At 37.5% G+C, this 18966-nt stretch overlaps 1 protein-coding gene across 1 annotated transcript in view; it reads left to right on the top strand.

Annotated features, from left to right (window-relative positions):
* The window catches only part of UNC13C (unc-13 homolog C), a 626361-nt gene that overhangs the window by 547708 nt on the left and 59687 nt on the right, over positions 1 to 18966 (top strand). Inside the window, exons 26-28 of the mRNA XM_056115400.1 lie at positions 2868 to 2991; positions 3995 to 4051; positions 6861 to 6941. Coding sequence (XP_055971375.1) covers positions 2868 to 2991; positions 3995 to 4051; positions 6861 to 6941 — 262 coding nt within the window. The remainder of the gene's footprint in view (positions 1 to 2867; positions 2992 to 3994; positions 4052 to 6860; positions 6942 to 18966) is intronic.

The raw sequence follows: 18966 nt of genomic DNA on the forward strand, positions 1-18966 counted from the left end.
GAGGATTACTCCATAACTTAGAGGCCAGCCGGGTATCCTAGAGGATAGGGCAGTTCAGATAGAGAAGGGAGCACCAAATAAAGGATGTTTGGAGGATCCTCCCAGGAGGGGAGATGCATGTCGAAAGTAGACTATGGACTGAACATGTTTGCCACTCAATACCTCTTTTGCAGACCACAACACCCAAAAGGAGAGAGAGAACACAGGGGATTGCCCTGCCACAGAGACAGGGGGGATGGGGGGATGGGGGTGGGAGGGATATTATCCATGGTGGTGGAAAATGGGCACTGGTGGAGGGATGGGTATCTGATCATTGTATAATTGAAACCAGAGCACAAAAAATTGTAAATCTACAACTTTAAAAAAAAATAAAATAAAATAAAGGGAAAAAAATAATTTCAGCTGTCACTGTCACTGTCCTCCCGTTGTTTATCGATTTGCTCGAGCGGGCCCAGTAACGTCTCCATTGGAGACTTTGTTGTTACTGTGTTTGGCATATCGAATACATCACAGGTAGCTTGCCAGGCTCTGCTGTGCGGGCGAGATACTCTCAGTAGCTCGCCGGGCTCTCCGAGAGGGGCGGAGGAATCAAACTCGGGTTGGCCTGTTGGGATTGGGAGTCCCCTGGCCCTAGGAGGCGCGGAGAAACCAGACAGACACAATTCCTGCAGGAGTACAAATCGGGTTTATTTAGACCAGCATGCTGGGGCTCCACAGCATACCCCAGAGTGGGCAGTGGCTGAGAGCCCCGGGCTTCTTCAAAGGGGGTCTTACATAGGCCTTCATCAACCGTTACAGCAAGGCCCGCACATTTCATAGCCAATAGACCTGTAACAACATATACTTTCTTAACCAATCCATTTAAAGGTACCTCACTCCTTAGCCTATAGATTCAAAGATCAGCATTTACGTACATTGATTGTCAGCACAAGCAAAGTTATAGCCGGAATCATTAAGCCTTAAGTGATCTCCCTCAACCATCCACATTTTGAGTTATCCTTTACCCAAGACATCTGCAGGGGTCTTGCTAAGACAATACATTCCCGGAATGGGCAATCTACCTGCATCCTGAGTTATCCTTTACCCAAGTCTGCAGGGTGCTTTACTGAGACAATACATTTCAGGAACAGTAAATACACCTGAATCCTGTCACACTTGGTTTAGAAAGAAGTTATGCCCTGTTCACATTCCAAGTTCCCCCCCTCCCCCAGGTGCAAAGCAGCCAAGCAGTTTTACAGAAAGCAATGTTGCAAGTTAGCTGAAGCATACAAGAATTTAATGCCCTAATATATATCCTTTCAGGCCATGTTGGTTGTGTGCAAGGCAAATGCCCTACCGCTGTGCTATCACTCCAGCCCAGCTAAATAATAAATAAAAACAATTACATATTTAGTTGTTTGAGCGCAGATCGAAATCTCCCTTTAACGACAAAGAGACTTCAGAGACTGCAAACAGCAAGCAGGGTTTATTGTAAGACTGGTTAGCCAGGGTCCAACCACCTACACAGACATGCAGGTCTGGCAGGTTGGGTAAAGACTCCAAACTTCTTCAAAGGAGATCTTACATAGGCCTTTACTGACAGTTACAGCAGAGCCCACGCATTTCATAGCCAATAGATTTGTAATAACAGATACTTTCCTAACCAATCCAATTAAGGGTACGTCACTTCTTAGCCTATAGTTTAAAGATCAGCATTTGCATCAGTGCTTAGGAAACTCCTGGTTTTTAGGGCAGTCCTGGGTCTTGCAACATGAGTCTTGTGAGAGACATCCAGTTAACTGGTCTGACCCTCACCCTTCGAGTACATGTATCTGAATGCCTTGCTCAGGGGCAGAAAAACCAGTTATTTTGCAGTGCAGGCTCCTGTAAAGCAGATCTGAAAAACCTTATCTAGACCTGTTTCTTGAAAAACCAGTTATTTTGTAATGCAGATTCCTATTAAGCTAAGCTAAATTAATTTTGGTGGTGGTCCATTTTGGGCCTGTCCCTCACATATTTTATTTCAAAAAGTTTAAAAACAATGAGACAATGGCAAATTGTGGTGGTTGAGTGGAATTATTATTAAGCATATTTTCCCGTGTGTTCATGTTAGTCCACTATGAGGTAATGACAAAAATGCATTGTTATTACCTCACATTGGTAGCAAAAAGAAGACCATATTTTGGTGTTTAGACTGAGCATGGTGTTTACCATGAACATGCATTATATTTAAGGCAGGAATGCAAGTGAACTTCATGTTCTTTAGGGGCTTGATGTCAATTTAGGGAATAATTTAAGAAAATAATTATCAGCATTTATGTTCTATCAAATATCGGATAAACTAATATATAGTTTGATGAAATAGACTTGGAAATTTCACTGTGTTACGGTCCTCCCGTTGTTCATCAATTTGCTCGAGCAGGCCCAGTACCATCTCCATTGTGACACTTGCTACTGTGTTTGGCATATCGAATACATCATGGGTAGCTTGCCAGGCTTTGCCATGCGAGAGGGGCGGAAGAACCAAACCTGAGTCAGACTGGAAATTTGTACTACTTTAAATTAGAGTTAGGGTTTTTTGTTTTGTTTTGTTTTGTTTTGCTTTTTGGGTCATACCCAGCGATGCTCTGGGGTTACTCCTGACTCTGTACTCAGGAATTACTCCTGGCGGTGCTCGGGGGACGATATGGGATGCTGAGAATTGAACCCAGGTTGGCCGCATGCAAGACAAATGCCCTACCCGCTGTGCTATCGCTCCAGCCCCAGAGTTAGCTCTTAAAAGCCTATTCGTGTACTGAACAGTGAGTACTGAAAATATAAAACGTCTTATCTGGGAATAAGCTTACCCCTAATGTATGATAAACAAGTGATTATATTTTTTATTTCAGATTAAGCCTCTCAGCAAAAATCTGTGAGAAAACAGTTCTTAAGCGAGTTTTGAAAGAACTATGGAAGATAGTTCTTAACAAAATAGAAAAGCAAATTGTTCTTCCCCCTCTGGCAGATCAAACAGTGAGTATTTCCTATTAAATGCTCCTAAAGCTAAACTTTGATATACTTTAAAAATTCATCTAATTATGTTTCATTTAAGTAAATGGATGTGATGTAAATGGAAATAATACTGTGACCTTTTGGAGTCCAATATTTGGGTGTTCTCTTAGATTCTTGAATAGCTTTGTTTGGTTTTCCACCTAGTTTGGGGAAAATCTCTAACATTATTTCTCTAAGTACGGTCTCCACTCTATTCACTCTCAGCCCTTCTGGAATTCTTATTGTTCTGGTAGCTAACTCTAGTCTGGTATGTCCAATAATTTTTTTCATATTTCTAAGTCTCATTTTTTTCTTCATAAAAAGCTGAGTTGTGACTATAATGTAAAACTTTCTTGTTTTAATTTTTAAATGTGCTAGCATAACTTAAAAACACACTTAATGAAATACAATATCATTCATCATATGATAATAATGATTTGTATATTAGCATCTGTCTAATTTGTATATTAGCATCTGTCGTATCTTGCCCGCACAGCAGAGCCTGGCAAGCTGCCCGTGACGTATTCGATATGCCAAACACAGTAACAACAAAGTCTCCAATGGAGACATTACTGGGCCCGCTCGAGCAAATCGACGATCAGCGGGAGGGCCTTTAAAAGGGCTGGAGCGATAGCACAGCGGGTAGGGCGTTCGCCTTACAAGCGGCCAACATGGCCGACCCGAGTTCGATTCCTCCGCCCCTCTCGGAGAGCCCGGCAAGCTACCGAGAGTATTCGATATGCCAGACACAGTAACAACAAAGTCTCCAATGGAGACGTTACTGGGCCCGCTCGAGCAAATTGATGATCAACGGGATGGCCTTTACTTTACTTTTGTCTTCAGATTTTTAAAGTATCTTCAATTTCTTTGATAACAATTTCTTTCATAACTCTCATCACTACCATGTTCTGTTTTGATATCATGAAGCTGTTTCTCTGAGTTTTGTTGAGATTACCTAAATTCACAAGATATTCTGTGTTTCCAGGGACCCCAGATGATTTTCAGTGCAGCTAAAGATCTTGGACAATTATCCAAACTGAAGGTAATAAGAATTTATCTTTACTAAGCCTAGTCTGTAGAAAATAATATGCTAACTACAACTTTGCAAGAAACCATCCACATACAATGGAAATGTGGATCAGTGATCTAACAATCTGATTAAGTATCAATCAGGTAAAAATTTAGGACTGAATTTTACTATTTTTTCTTTTCCTTCAAATTTAAGATGTTTTCTATTGAGTAGGGCAGTTGAGTTTTTACTGGTTCCTTCATGCCTGAGGCTCTTCGGAGCATATGGAGAGTGGCCTTGACCATGGTTGTGACTGGGTTCTGGAGGTTTTCAGCTGCCAGGGTTCTGCTTGGGGCGGGGAGGGAAACTCAATCCACCCCCCTCTGAGGGGCCCCGGTGAAAACAGCCTGGCATGGGCTCAGAAGCTAACGTTAGACAGAGATTTTCTTCAGGAAATCACAGCATCTACTAAAAAATAAAATAAATCAAAGCCTGGAATAAAAGGAGGAGGTACTGAGTATAATTGAGCAATTTGTATATTGCACCAAAAAGATAGCTAAGAGAACAAAGAATAGTAAAATAGCACCAATGTTCCACCAACTAAGCCATGTGTGCTGATGTGAAAAAATGTGGTCTATATGAAAAGAGGTAACTTTGATTACAGACCGAAGGCACTGTAATCACATCATCTGTACTGTACTGTACCGTCCTCCAGTTGTTCATCGATTTGCTCAAGCAGGCACCAGTAACGTCTCCATTGTAAGACTTGTTGTTACTGTTTTTGGCATATCGAATACATCACGGGTAGCTTGCCAGGCTTTGCCGTGCTGGCAGGATACTCTCGGTAGCTTGCTGGGATCTCCAAGAGGGGCAGAGGAATTGAACCTGGGTCAGTTCAGGTGCAAGGCAAATGCCCTACCCACTGTGCTATCGCTCCGGCCCCGGCCCAATCAAATCATACCTACACATATAGGTTTTTCTCAAATTTACATTTAGGTATCAATAGAGGTTAGAACTTTAGATTCAGAAAGATGAAAGTCTTTTTTTAATTGAATAGTGTCTTTCAATCACCTATAATGCTACCAGCACTCAATCTGTGGGGTGTTGTCAATTAAGATGGACAGATGTTGTCAATCTAATGAATTTTCTCAAGATATTGGAAGCCCTGAGGAGATGGAATTAATTAGGACAAGGGAGAGTCAATATATCAAACTAATCTTTTAGACAAATTTATATGTATTAATATAGCTTCAGTTTTCTACCAAGATTTCCCTACATAACTTTTGAATGATTGGCTGAGACTGTTGAAAAGGGACAATAAGGAAAAACTATTGTAAAATATGTAAAATTGTAAAATTTTGAAAAATTATTTAAAATATTAAACTTTCAAGAGCCAAATTCAATTACCTCTAGGACTTGTTTTAGGAATGACTGACGGGCTGGAGCGATAGCACAGTGGGTAGGGCGTTTGCCTTGCACGCAGCCAACATGGCCGACCCGAGTTCGATTCCTCCGCCCCTCTCGGAGAGCCCGCCAAGCTAACGAGAGTATTCGATATGCCAGACACAGTAACAACAAAGTCTCCAATGGAGACGTTACTGGGCCCGCTCGAGCAAATCGATGATCAACGGGAGGGCCCTTTACTTTACTTTACTTAAATATTGACGGTATTATTGCATAATTATATATTTCCTCTATTCTTTTAGCCCTATCTCCCTCTCTCATTAATAATCCCAGTTATCCAGTCAAAATCCAAAGACTTGTTTAAATTTGACTTGGTATGTTCACTGGCTCTTTGTGTTATATACCATATACAAGTTTTGCTTAGCATAACTCACCTCCAGTAATAAAATCACATATTTCTATAACTAACTCATTTCCTATGTGTATATTGATCAAGCTTTATCCATTCATCTGCTGTTAGAGAGTTGGTTTATGGCTCAGTTATTGTAAATAATGCTTTAATGAAGATAGGAAAGTCTATATAAGCTCAGATAACCACATTTTTAGTGTTTTTCAGACATATGCATAGATATATAATTACGAGATTTTCTTTACCCTGTAAATATTTTATAGGCAATGTCTTGGCAAGCTACCGAGAGAATCTTGCCTGCAAGGCAAAGCCTGGCAAGCTACCTGTGATGTATTCAATATGCCAAAAACAGTAACAACAAGTCTCACAATTTGTTGTGAGACGTTACTGGTGCCTGCTTGGGCAAATCGATGAACAACGGGAGGACAGTGCTACAGTGCTATATTTTAGCATAATGAAAGGCCTAATACCATTTCCCATAAAAGTTTAACAAGTTTATATACCCACTATCTGAGTGTAAAGGCTTCTTTTACTCCCATACTTGTAGAAGCAACAATTATGTGCTTTTTCTTGTTTGTTTGGGTGCCTCAAACAAACCTGATCAAACCAGGTCCCCAGTAATACGAAGCATGTACTCTACGATTGAGCTAAGCTCCCTAGTTGAGATTAAGTTTAAAATAGGTTTTAGGAATTGTGATTAAGAGACAGTCAAATTCACTTTTTAAATCCCATGATTGACTTTCCTCATTGTGACAAAGTATAAGCAGGAAATTAAAGGAAAAAACTTTGAAATATTTTTGCAACGTTTCTCTCTCCATTTTTCTCTAACATTAGCATGCAATTGTAAAATAAAGACATTCATCATCAAAATACTACCCTTTAAGTAAACATTAGTCCAAATAATCATCTAAGACATGTTCACACGAAGATGTTTCAGAGAGAGATGCTTCTGTGTGGGGATTATATGAATGGCTTTTGCTAAATAAAATGAATGAGTCATTTTGAAGAAATTCTTACCTTGTTTTCCAGGAGCATATGATTCGAGAGGATGCCAAGGGTCTAACTCCCAGGCAGTGTGCTATAATGGAGGTGATTCTGGCTACCATCAAGGTAAGATCATAGTGTCCCTGGATATGCATACAGAATCTTCTATGTATCCTCAAAGAAAGATACTCCTGGTGGACCAAACATGATAGCCTCTCAGTATCTGCATTGCAAATCATAATGTCCAAAAGTAGAAAGAGAGAGAGTATGGAAAATATTGTCTGCCATAGAGGCAGGGAAAGTATAGAAAAGGGTAATTTACCGGGGATATTGATGGTGGGGAATGTGCACTGGTGGAGGGATGGGTGTTTGATTATTGTGTGATTGTAACCCAAACATGAAATCTTATAACTATCTCATGGTGATTCAATAAAATTTTTAAAAAAAGAAAGATACTCCTGGTGCTCTACCATCTATGGATCCAACATATATTTGTGGAGATGAATTCTTGGAGCAGATCAGAGTTGGCCCACTTCATCTCCTATTACACTATACTATTACATATTACACTATACACATCTCCTATTATCACTATACTCTTATTCTCGCATCCTTCATTGCTCTTCAGAAATTGTGCATGAAACCCACGCTGTAAAATATGTTTCTAAAGAAAAAGACATATACCCAAGGACCAATTACAAGTATGCCTTCAGGAATTTGAGTTTAACAGAATTTCTATGTTGTCTATATTTGTTGAATTATTTTTAAAATACTCAGTCTTCTTTCTCTTGTAAGCATAATCATTTAATTTTCTGCTGAAAAACCAAAAGTATTGTGTTCTGTTCATTATCTTTTATATAAGTAAATATAGCCCAAAGTTGTTTAGGTGTGGAATAAATGTGGGCAGAGCACAAATGCAACTTAGGAGTCATATTTTGTTTGATTTTGGGGGGGCCACTCAAGAGGTTTTCAAGACTTGCTCTGGCTCTCTGCTCTGACTCTTGGTGGGTTCAGTGGACCATATGGGATGCCAGGGACTAAACCCAAGTTAACCATGTATAAGGTGAATGCCCTACTTGCTATACTATCATTCTGACCCCTTAAGACATTCCTTTATACATAATTCTTTATATATTTATATAAATGACTTTATATGTGAAAGTTTATTTAAGATAAAAAATAATTAAGTCTCCTAAACTAAAATCATGGGCTGGAGTGATATCACAATGGGTAGGACATTTGCCTTGTATGTGATCGACGAGGGTTTGATTTCTCTGTTCCTCTTGGAGAGCCTGGAAATCTATGAAAAGTATCCCACCTGCACAGCAGAGCCTGGCAAGGTCCCCGTGGCATATTTGATATGCCAAAAACAGTAACAACAAGTCTCACAATGGAGACATTACTGGTGCCCGCTCAAACAAATCAATGAACAACAGAGGTCAGTGCTACAGTGCAGTGCTAAACTAAAATTATGTACATGTCTCCATGTTTTGCTGGAGGAAGCATCTTTTATCCAAGACTCGAATAGAATTGTATAGAAACAACATTTCAACAGTATTTACGAAAAACTACTTCTGCTTGCATAATAATTAGATATTTTTTAAAACTCCTTCTCCATGATATTTGTTTTGCTGTTTCAGCATTGAATATGGCCGTCTTTGCTACTTCAATGTCAAAAAACTGCAAAATGAAAGTTGTGAGGTGATAATTCTTTGACACCTGCTGCAAATTTAGACAGTGATATTTCAAAAATGGAGTGTCAAAAGATACAGAGAATACTTTCTGAAAATACGAAGGTTTTGCAAAAATATGTTTGAGTGAAAATGGAAATATGAAAAATGAATACAGGAAACATTACAAACAGTTTTTTCAAAATTATTTTCTTGAACATGAATAAGAAATGATCAACCTTTGGAAACTTAGAAACTCTAATGGCTACATATGGCAAAATGTTTATGAATAAATACAATCTCTGGAGCTCACTAAGAGGAAAAAACATAAAAAGGTTGATATGAATGCAGGCCTTTATCAATTTTATAAGCCAAAGTCTGACTTTAAGAGAGAAGAAAAATGCAACCTGTGAAAATAGAGAACGGCAGTCAATGAAAGATCTCACTCCTTTTCCCAGTCTCAAGCCCTCTTTTTTTATGTTTTTTGTTTAAGGCCAGAGCTTACTTCTGGCTCTACACTCAGGGATTATTCCTTGTGGACTTGGGAGACCCTCTGGGATACTGGGGTTAACAACCTAGGTAGGCAACATGCAAGGCAAACAGCTTACCCACTATACTATTGTTCTGACACCCCCAATATCTCTCTTAAAAAAAACTTTTGATTGTATATGATTGCCCCCCTACAAGCTGAGTTTTATTCAAATTTTGGAACCATTCTGATTCCCCCACTCCAAGACTAGGTCTTGACTAAGACCGTCCCCATCTTCTAAATAATTTACAGTATTTTATTTTAGACTCACCCACTAGACATATCAGCCTTGCTAAACTACTGCCTGGTGCCCAAGATCTAGAGAAAGCATCAGGGATATTATTTCCCTTTGATAGAACTGGAGTCTGTTCCTGTTCTTCTTGTCTTGGAATTTTAGGTCAAATCTCCATTTCCCCTCATCACTAATTTCCACAGTCTCCTGCTACATTCTTTCAGCTATCTTCAGTTTGTGAAAACTGGGAGTCCTTTTCATTTATCTGCTTCTGAGATTTGCTGTTACTGACTCCCAACAAGCACTATTGATTATTTTGGCTTACAGAGAAATTTGGGGAGAGAAATTCTGCTTGACATAATTATAAACTCAAGAACTGGAGATGTGATTTTTTTCTAGACACTGGCAAAGGGAGGGAGATAAGGAAAACAAGGGTTTTATGAGAAGATGAACAAGCAGCAAATATAGCTACCCTGGAAAATTCCCAAAGGTTGTCAAGAAGATGATCTATAATTCCCTTTAGCCCAAGTTAACTAGGTAGTCTGGGGTGAGAAAGCAAGAATAGGCAAATTCTATCAAATTTGTTGACAAAGGGTAGATAAAATTTATCACATCAAAATGGATACTATTTCTTAAGAAATATATTTTTGCATTAAAAGTCTTGTTTAAATTTTTGACTTTTAAATTAAATTCCATAGAGATTATTAATTATTAAATGGAATTAACTATTAAGTAAAAACATTTATTAAGTGCTATATTTAAATATTAACTATGTTATTATGCTATATTATTTGATCATTATATTTCAATATTAAATATCTGTGAAGATTATTAACTATTAGGTCTCTTAAATCCTGTAGTTTTAATTGGATTTGTCATATCCAAAACATGGAGTTTGAATTATAAATCAAATATGGCAAAAATTACAAGGATTTACAGCTTGCTTGGGCTTTCAAACATCCCATTCATGTACTGCCATAAAAATCAATAGAATTTGAAAATAAAAATACATCAGTGATAGCTATGAGAAAGATCATCACCCAACTGTTTAATCAACATATGAAAGCTTATAAAGAAAATAGTTGGTCTTGTTGTGTGTTTTATGGTTTTATTTTCTGACAACACCTGGAATTTAAGGAGTGTTCCTGGTTTTGTTCTTTGTGTCACTCTGAGCACTGCTTTTGGGCATATACTGTCCTGTTGAGGGCTTAGTGCCAGGTCCCCTGAATGCTTTGCATGCAGTCCTTTGAGCTATGTCTTAAATATATACGTTTAGGCCCCATGATTTATAATATCGGTAATGGCAAGGTTTAATTCATGAAATATTTCAACATAACAAAATCCACGAAAGTATCAGCTTCCTTCACCATTGTCCATCTCCTGTTCCCCCACCCTCCCTGGAGTGATCTGTTTCCTAATAAAGACTAGTTCTCAGTTGCTGTTGCCTTTGAGCTTTTATTTCCTTACTACGTAACTTTATATTCCAAAGATGAGGGAATTTATTCTATATCTGTCCCTGTTCTTCTGACTAACTTCATTTAGCATAGCACTTTCCAGATCCACCCACTTAAGCAGCAAATTGCATGACTTCATCTTTTTTTCACAAATGAGTAGTATTCCATTGTGTATGAAGAGTTATGCCACAAAGTACCACTGGTACTTTACCCAGTCATCTGTGTTTGGACATGTATATTGTTCCCAGACTTCTTTGGCTACTATTACTAACGTTGTAGTGAACATAGAATGCAAATATCTTTTCTGAATAAAGTTTTCGGAAACTTGGGATAGATACCAAGAAATGGAATTGCTAGGTCGTACTGAAACCCAATTCCTAGATTTTTTCAGTAGTTCACATTTGTTTTCCAAAAAGTTTGAACCAGATGACATTCCCACCAGCAGTGAATGAGGTTCCTTATTTCCTATAACCATGTCAACACCGGTTGATTGTTGTTTTGTTTTTTTGTGATGAACGCCAGTCTCACTGGTGTGAGATGATATCTCAATGTTATTTTGAATTGCAGCTCCCTGATGATAAATGATGCTGAGCATTTTTAAATACCTTTTGGACACCTGTATATCTTCTTTGAGAATGTTCATCTTCCCCCGCCCCAACCCATTTTTACAGGTATCATTTTTTTTGTAAAGTTCTGCCAGTGCTTGGATGTTAACCCTTTATCAAATAGGTGGTGGAAAAATATTATCTCCCAGTCTAAGTGGTGTCTATTGATTCTGGTCACCAATTATTTTGCAGTGACAGACTGTCTTAGTTTGATATGGTCTCATTTGTTTGTGTTCACTTTTGCTTTCTTGGCCAATGGTATTGAGTCACTGAAGATGCTACTGGCCTCAGTGTCATGAAATGTTCTGCATATGTTTCCCTCAATATAATTAATGGATTCTGATCTGGAAGCAAGGCCTTTAATACATTTTGATTTGACTTTTGTGCATGGTATTAGAAATGGTATGAGTTCATCTTTCTTTCAATATGTGGCCAGCCAATTTTCCCAGCACCATATGTGCAGAGGCTTTTCTTACTCCTCTTCATACATTTTGCTCACTTGTTGAAGGTTACCTTAGAATCTGTCTCTGGATTACAAATTCTATTCCTTCTGTCTGGAAGTCCGCCCTTATCCCAATACTATGCTGTTCTGGTTAGTGTAGCTTAATAGTATAATTTTAAATTGGGGAAGGAATGGCCTCACATCTTTCTTTTTCCTTGATAAGACAGTTACTTTAGCTATAAGCCTGAATTCAAAAAGTTTAGGAAATTCTTGAGCAGGTGTTGAACAATTATCTTGGTACATTATGTTAAATTTGAATTACCCAGAAAAAAAAGTGGGTAGCTTTCTTTATTCCACCCTTTCAAATTACCCTGGAACAACTGTTACTAGGACACTAAAATTATACATTGCAGATGTATTTGATATCAAAAGGGGCAATAGTGAGGTTATTCTAAAAATGAATAAAAGTAAACAAGTGCTCACCAGAGACTATAAAACCAACTCCAGGAAGCAACCTCTTATTGTCTAGTTCTCAGCCCGCACGGCAGAGTCTGTCAAGCTCCCCATGGCATATTTGATATGCCAAAACTGAGTAACAATGATGGATCTCATTCCCCTGACCCTGAAAGAGCCTCCAATGTGGCACTTGCTAAACTCTCAGGGCTAGGACCAATGGAGATGTTACTGGTGCCTTCTCAATGAAATTGATGAACAACGGGATGACAGTGATACAGTGAGTGGTCACTAGAAATCTTCATTTCTAATGCAGTTAACTTAAAGAAAATATGAGTGTCCACTGAAATATATCTTTATAATTCAGTACTTTATTATTAAAACCTATATAATATCATTTTGGTGACTCAGGACTAAACAATACCAGGGCCATTTATATTATATGTCTGCCATTCTTACCTTGAGAACCCACCGTATTTTTCTAAATTTAATCATGAGGCAATTTTGCTAACTGCTTCTAAGTAATTTTTTAATAAGTAGAGTTTTAGTATGATTTATTTCTGTGTGCCATTTGTATTTTTAATCTGTACTAAACACTCTGAGAGAATGAACAACAATCAGGCAGGATTCAGTGACTAGACCTTCTGTTAAGTGGACTGCATTTAACTTGAAGTTTGCATATAAAGCTGTGGAAAATGAGACTACAGGAAATGTTTCCATTGAAAGTACAAGATCTTCTGCACCCTCTGATTATCCCACTAATGAGAAATCACTGAGGATTTTGAAAATACCTACACATCAGAGGAGAGTTTTCTTACAGGAAATGCATGGAGAATTAAACCGTTCAAAATGTAGTACCAGAGACCAATGACAGTTAGATACATACCATCATAAGATAAGTGCTATCACCGGGGTGAAAGATTGCCCTGAGTAGTTACAAGAATCACTAAAATTGGCAGTGACTCTCCCAGGCATCTGAAATTGAAGAAAAAGCGAGTCAGTTGTCCAGGGTACTGAGAGGTTTCATTCCAGTGATCGGTATAACACCCTTCCACTGAGTAAAATAGAAAATCAGGCAGGAGGGATGTCTAGCTATTGCATTAAATGTGAGGAACATGTGGCAACAGAGGGTAGTACTTAGAAAAACAAAATAGTGCTAAAGTTCAGTTAAGCATATTAATTTAACATTATATTTAACATGTAACACTTAGTTATTATTATATGTGGTGAAAACTGTATAGATAACAAAGCTTTTCCAGAAAAATTAATTTCATTAGAAAACAAGTTAGCAAAGGTATTTACACTCAGACAAGGTGGATGTTTTTTATAAGTGAATGAACTACTACACCATGAAATTAAGTAATCTCTGCAAAATTCATACTACACAGAAGAAAAGTTAATTACATTTTCTATCACATTACAAGCACAGAGCAGAGTCAGAATTTTGGGTATATATATATATATAGTGAAGCAGGTAAGACACTTGCCTTGCATGCAGCCAACACTGGTTCAAACCCTGGTACCCGTATGGTACTCCAAGCCTGCCAGTAGTTATCTGTAAGTGCAGCCAGGAGTAAGCCCTGAGCACAGCTGAGTGTGACCCAAAATCTAAGAATTAGGAATATAACCCATCATCTCCCCACTCCTGTCCTCAGAAAGAGTTGCTTTCTTGGATTATGCCTAGGTTGCAAAGGAAGGACAGGAAACTAACTCAGTATTTGAGAAAAAGTTTTTCATTTACAATGGCAAGTACATGTGATTTATTTCTGAAATTACTTTTCATTTATGTTTACTTTTTTAACATTCTCGATACATTTATAAGTTTTTTCAATGAATTCACTGAAAATGCTTGAAGCAAGAGGCTTGCTACCTAAATGAGTAAATCTTTGCCACATTTAAACAACATAAAATAAACTTTTATATTTTAATATAAATGATTAAACATTACAAATACATTTTCAAATATATTTTCCAAGTTCTTCCAAGTCTTTTATTAATATTTAGAGCTATTAATTTTCTTCCAACTGTCAACTTAAAATAAGCTTTATAATCAATTATACATTTTACTTTTTATTGTTTGTTAGTGTTATACTTTCAGTGACAGGGTATCACTGCACTGTAGCACTGTCCTCCCGTTGTTCATTGATTTGCTTGAGTGGGCACCAGTAACGTGTCCATCGTGAGACTTTTTGTTACTGTTTTTGGCATATCGAATATGTCACAGGTAACTTGCCAGTCTTTTCTGTGCGGGCAGAATATTCTCAGTAGCTTGCCGGGCTCTCCAAGAAGGGCGGAGGAATTGAACTCAAGTCAGCAACGTGCAAGGCAAATGCCCTACCCACTATGCCATCGCTCAGGCCCAAGTGACAGGGTATGATAGTGTAAAAGTTTATGCTATTGATTTATAAAAAGGTACTAAATGCAAAGACCCTCCACCAATGTCCCTGTGTCACCATGAATCTGCCTCTTCATTCACCAGCCTTCACTCATGTCACTCCAACAACTGCTTGAAGTTTAAAAGACAAGGCTAAGGGTTTGTTATTCTTTGATGTATTTCTTTGGTTTTTATGTTGATTCCTTTGTTTTGTCCCTCTGTATACTACAGGTTACTAATAGAGAGCAGTATTTATTATTTTTCTGCTAAGTTATTTAAGCTAGTATGATGCCCTCCATTTCTACCCAAGTTAGAGTGAACTGAATTATTTCAACCCTTAACTGTGTATGAGGGTTCCATTAAACCACATTCCTGTCAGCACTGGTTGTGTTCAGTCTTTTTAATACAAACCATTATTATCATTAGTATAAATTAATATCTGACTGATATTTCCTGATAACAACTGATATATTTATATGCCTATTGGACATCCCAATATCTTCCTCAGTCTGTTCATCATTCCCATTTTTTAAAATTTTATTTTATTTTTATAAAGTTGTTCACAATAATTTATTACATTCATTATTCCAACACCAATCCCACCAACATTACACTTTCCCTCCCCCATTATTTTAAATTTTCCCAAACACCACATTCCTATTTTTTAAATGAGATTATTATTTTGTTGTTATTGATCTTTGTGAATATTTCATTATCTTAATTATTAGCCCTTTATGTATTGTTTCTTTAGTTGGGAAAAAAAACATAATTTAATATAACCCATTTATATTTTTACTGTTTTTATGGATACTGGTATCAAATAATTTAATATTCCTCTGAGATCATAGCTTAGAGAATTCTATCTAAGGTTTCCTCAATAGTATGCTGATTCTTGTCTACCACTGAGGACTCTATTTCACTTTGAATTAAGTTTTGTGAATGGTGTGAGATATTATTCCAATATCTTTGTCGATTATGTTGTTGTTTTTGCAAATAAATGTCCAGTTTCCCTAACACCATTCACAAAAGAGGTTTCTTTCTCCACTTTATGTACTCAGATATCTTGCCATAGATTAGCTGTATGTATTTTCTGAGGACTTAATTTCTGATCTATTAATTATGTTACATTGGTCTGCAAGTCTTTTCTTTATTCCAGATCCACACAGTTTTCATTTTGCAGCTTTTTGATTTTCTCTGTTTTCTTTATTTTTCGGGACTAGGCTTATACCCAAAAGTGCTTAGAGTTGATGCTAACTCTGTTCAGCGACCACTTGTGATAGTGCTCAGGACACGACATACAAGGGATGAAATGAGGTTCATCTGTGTACAGGGAAAGCAATTTAAGCCTGTACTATCTCTCTGGACCTATAATGTAATTTAAAGCCATGGACTGCCATTTCCATTTCCTTTTCTTGAAATTGCTTTGACTAATTGGTAAAATTTACCATTCTATACAATTTTAGTAAAATTTATTATGTTATAAGAATTTTTATGGGGGAATCTGTATAGTGCACTTGTAGAATAGTCATTCTGACAATTTGTTTTTCCAGTTCATAGAATAAAATATTTTTCCCATTTCTTTCTATCTTCTTTTATTTTCTTTTTATTAATATTTTTTAGTTTTTTTTAAAATTTTTATTAGTGAAACACCATGAAGGTACATTGTTGACCTACAAATGTTTGTGTTTGTGTTTCAGTTATACAATGATTGAGTACCCATCACTCCAGCAGTGCCCATTCTCCACCACCAATGATCCCAGTAGCCCTCCCTCCCCCCATTCCCCCCTTAATATCATCTGCAAACATGAGAGCTTGATTTCTTCCTTTCCTACATGAATGCCCTTAATATCTTTTTCTTACCTAAAATGCTATTGCAAGTACTTCCAGTACTATATTGAACAGCAGTGGGGAGAATGGGCATCCTTGTCTCATTCCTGATCTTAGAAGGAAGGGTCTCAGTATTTCTCCAATGAGGATGATGCTAGCTGTAGGCTTGTGGTAGATGGCTTTAACTATATTGAGGTAAGTCCCCCTCTATACACATTTTGGTGAGAGTTTTCACCTTAAACGGGTGCTGGATCTTGTAAAATGCTTTCTGTGCATATATTGATATGATCATATGTTTTATTTCTTTTCTTTTGTTGATATGATCTATTATGTTGATTGATTTCCAAATGTTGAACCATCCTTGCATCCCCGGGATGAATCCCACTTGGTCATGGTATATAATCTTTGTGACGAGTTGTTGAATTCTGTTTGTTAGTGTTTTGTTGAGAATCTTCGCATCCGAGTTCATCAGGGATATTGGCCTGTAGTTTTTTTTTTCTTGTGGTGTCTGCCTTTTCTTTTGGTATTAGAGAGATATTAGCTTAATAGAAACTATTTGGGAGAGTTTCTGTTTCTTCAATTTCCTAGAAAAGCATGAGAAGAACTGGCAATAGGTCTTCTTTAAGTGTTTGGAAAAATTCTCTAGTGAACCCAACTGGACCTGGGATTTTGTTTTTGGGAAGACTTTGAATAAAAATTTCAATTTCCTTGATGTTAATAGGACTATTCAGGTACTCTAGATATTTTTGATTCAGCCTTGGGAGACTATAGGAATCCAGGAATTTATCCATTTCTTCTAGGTTCTCTTGTTTCGTGGCATACAGACTTTCAAAGTACTCTCTGACGATGTTTTGAATTTCTTTGGTTTCTGTTGTGATATCCCCCATCTCACTGGTAATCAATAAACTTCTGATTTGGTTTATTAGGGTTCTCTCTCTTTCTTCATGAGTCTTGCTAATGGTTTTTCTATCTTGCTTATTTTCTCGAAGAACCAGCTCTTGGTTTCATTGATCTTTCAGATTGTTTTTGGGTTTCCATGTAGTTGATTTCTGCTCTAAGTTTTATGATCTTTTTCCTTTTGCCTAGTTTGGGATCCTTTTATTGGTCCTTTTATAAGATCTTGAGCAATAAAGTCAAGTTGTTTATGTGGGCCCTTTCGTCCTTCCTGAGAAATGCTTGCAGAGCTATAAATTTTCCCCGTAACATGGCTTTAGCTGCATTCCATAGGTTCTGGTAACTCGTGTCTTCATTCTCATTTGCTTCCGGGTATCTTTTGATTTTGTCCTTCCTGATGCACTCGTTGTTCAAAATTAATTTCCAGGTGTTTGATTTGCTTCTCCGTGTCTGTGTATGATTCACTTCTATCTTCAGTGCATCATGGATTGAAAAGAGTGTCGATACTATTTCTATCTCCCTGACTCTACTGAGGTATGTTTTGTGGCCTAGCACATGGTCTATTTTGGAAAATGTTCCATGTGCACTGGAGAAGAATGTGTATTCTTTCTCTTTGGGGTTTAAAGCCCTGTATACACCTATAAGCCCTCTCTTCTCTTTCTTCCTTTAGAGCCAATGTTTCCTTGCTGAGTTTTTTTCTTATTGATCTATCCAGAGGTGATAAGATGATGTTGAAGTTTCGGCTACTATTGTGTTGCTAGCAATGTCCTCCTTAAAATCTGTTAGCAGTTGTTTTAAATATTTAGTTGTTTCCATATTAGGTGCATATACATTTAAGAGTGTTATTTCTTCTTGTTGTATGTATCACTTGATAAATAGAAAATGGCCTTCGTTGTCCCTTCTAATCTTTTTCAACCTGATATTTATGTTGTCAGATACTAGTATGGCCATACCAGCATTTTTGAGGGAGCTGTTTTCTCTTTTATTTTATTTTCTTTTTTTCTTTTTTTTCTTTTTTTTAAAATTTTTTTTAATTTAATCATTTTTTTTATTAGTGAAACACCATGAGGTACATTTATAGACTTATAAATTTTTGTGCTTGGGTTTCAGTTATACAATGATCAAGTACCCATCCCTCCACCAGTGCCCATCCTCCCCCACCACGGGTCCTAGCATCCCTCCCCTCTTCCCCCCCCCCATCCCACCCTGCCGCTGTAGCAGGGCATTCCCCCTTGTTCTCTCTCTCTTCTTTTGGGTACTGTGTTTTGCCAGAGAGGCATTGAGTGGCAATCATGTTTGGTCTATAGATTACTTTTAGCATGTCTCTCCCACCCTGGGAGGGTCTTCACAACACCCTTTATTTGGTGCTCTCTTCTCTATCTGAGCTTCCTTTTCACCTAGCACATGTGGCTGGCCTTCAAGTCATGGAGCAAAATTCCTGGTACTAATCTCAGCCATTCCTGGGTGTTAGTCTCTCATTTCGTTGCTTTATGTTCCCCAGATGAATGCAATCTTTCTATGTCTATCCCTTTCTTTCTGACTCATTTCATGTAACATGATACTTTCCTTGTAGTATCACTTGTATGTAAATTTCATGACTTCATCTTTTCTAACAGCTACATAATACTCCATTGTGTAAATGTACCAAAGTTTCTTTAACCAGTCATCTGT

This window comes from Sorex fumeus, unplaced genomic scaffold, assembly GCF_029834395.1.
Source record: "Sorex fumeus unplaced genomic scaffold, SorFum_2.1 ptg000029l, whole genome shotgun sequence".
Classification (NCBI taxonomy): Eukaryota; Metazoa; Chordata; class Mammalia; order Eulipotyphla; family Soricidae; genus Sorex; species Sorex fumeus.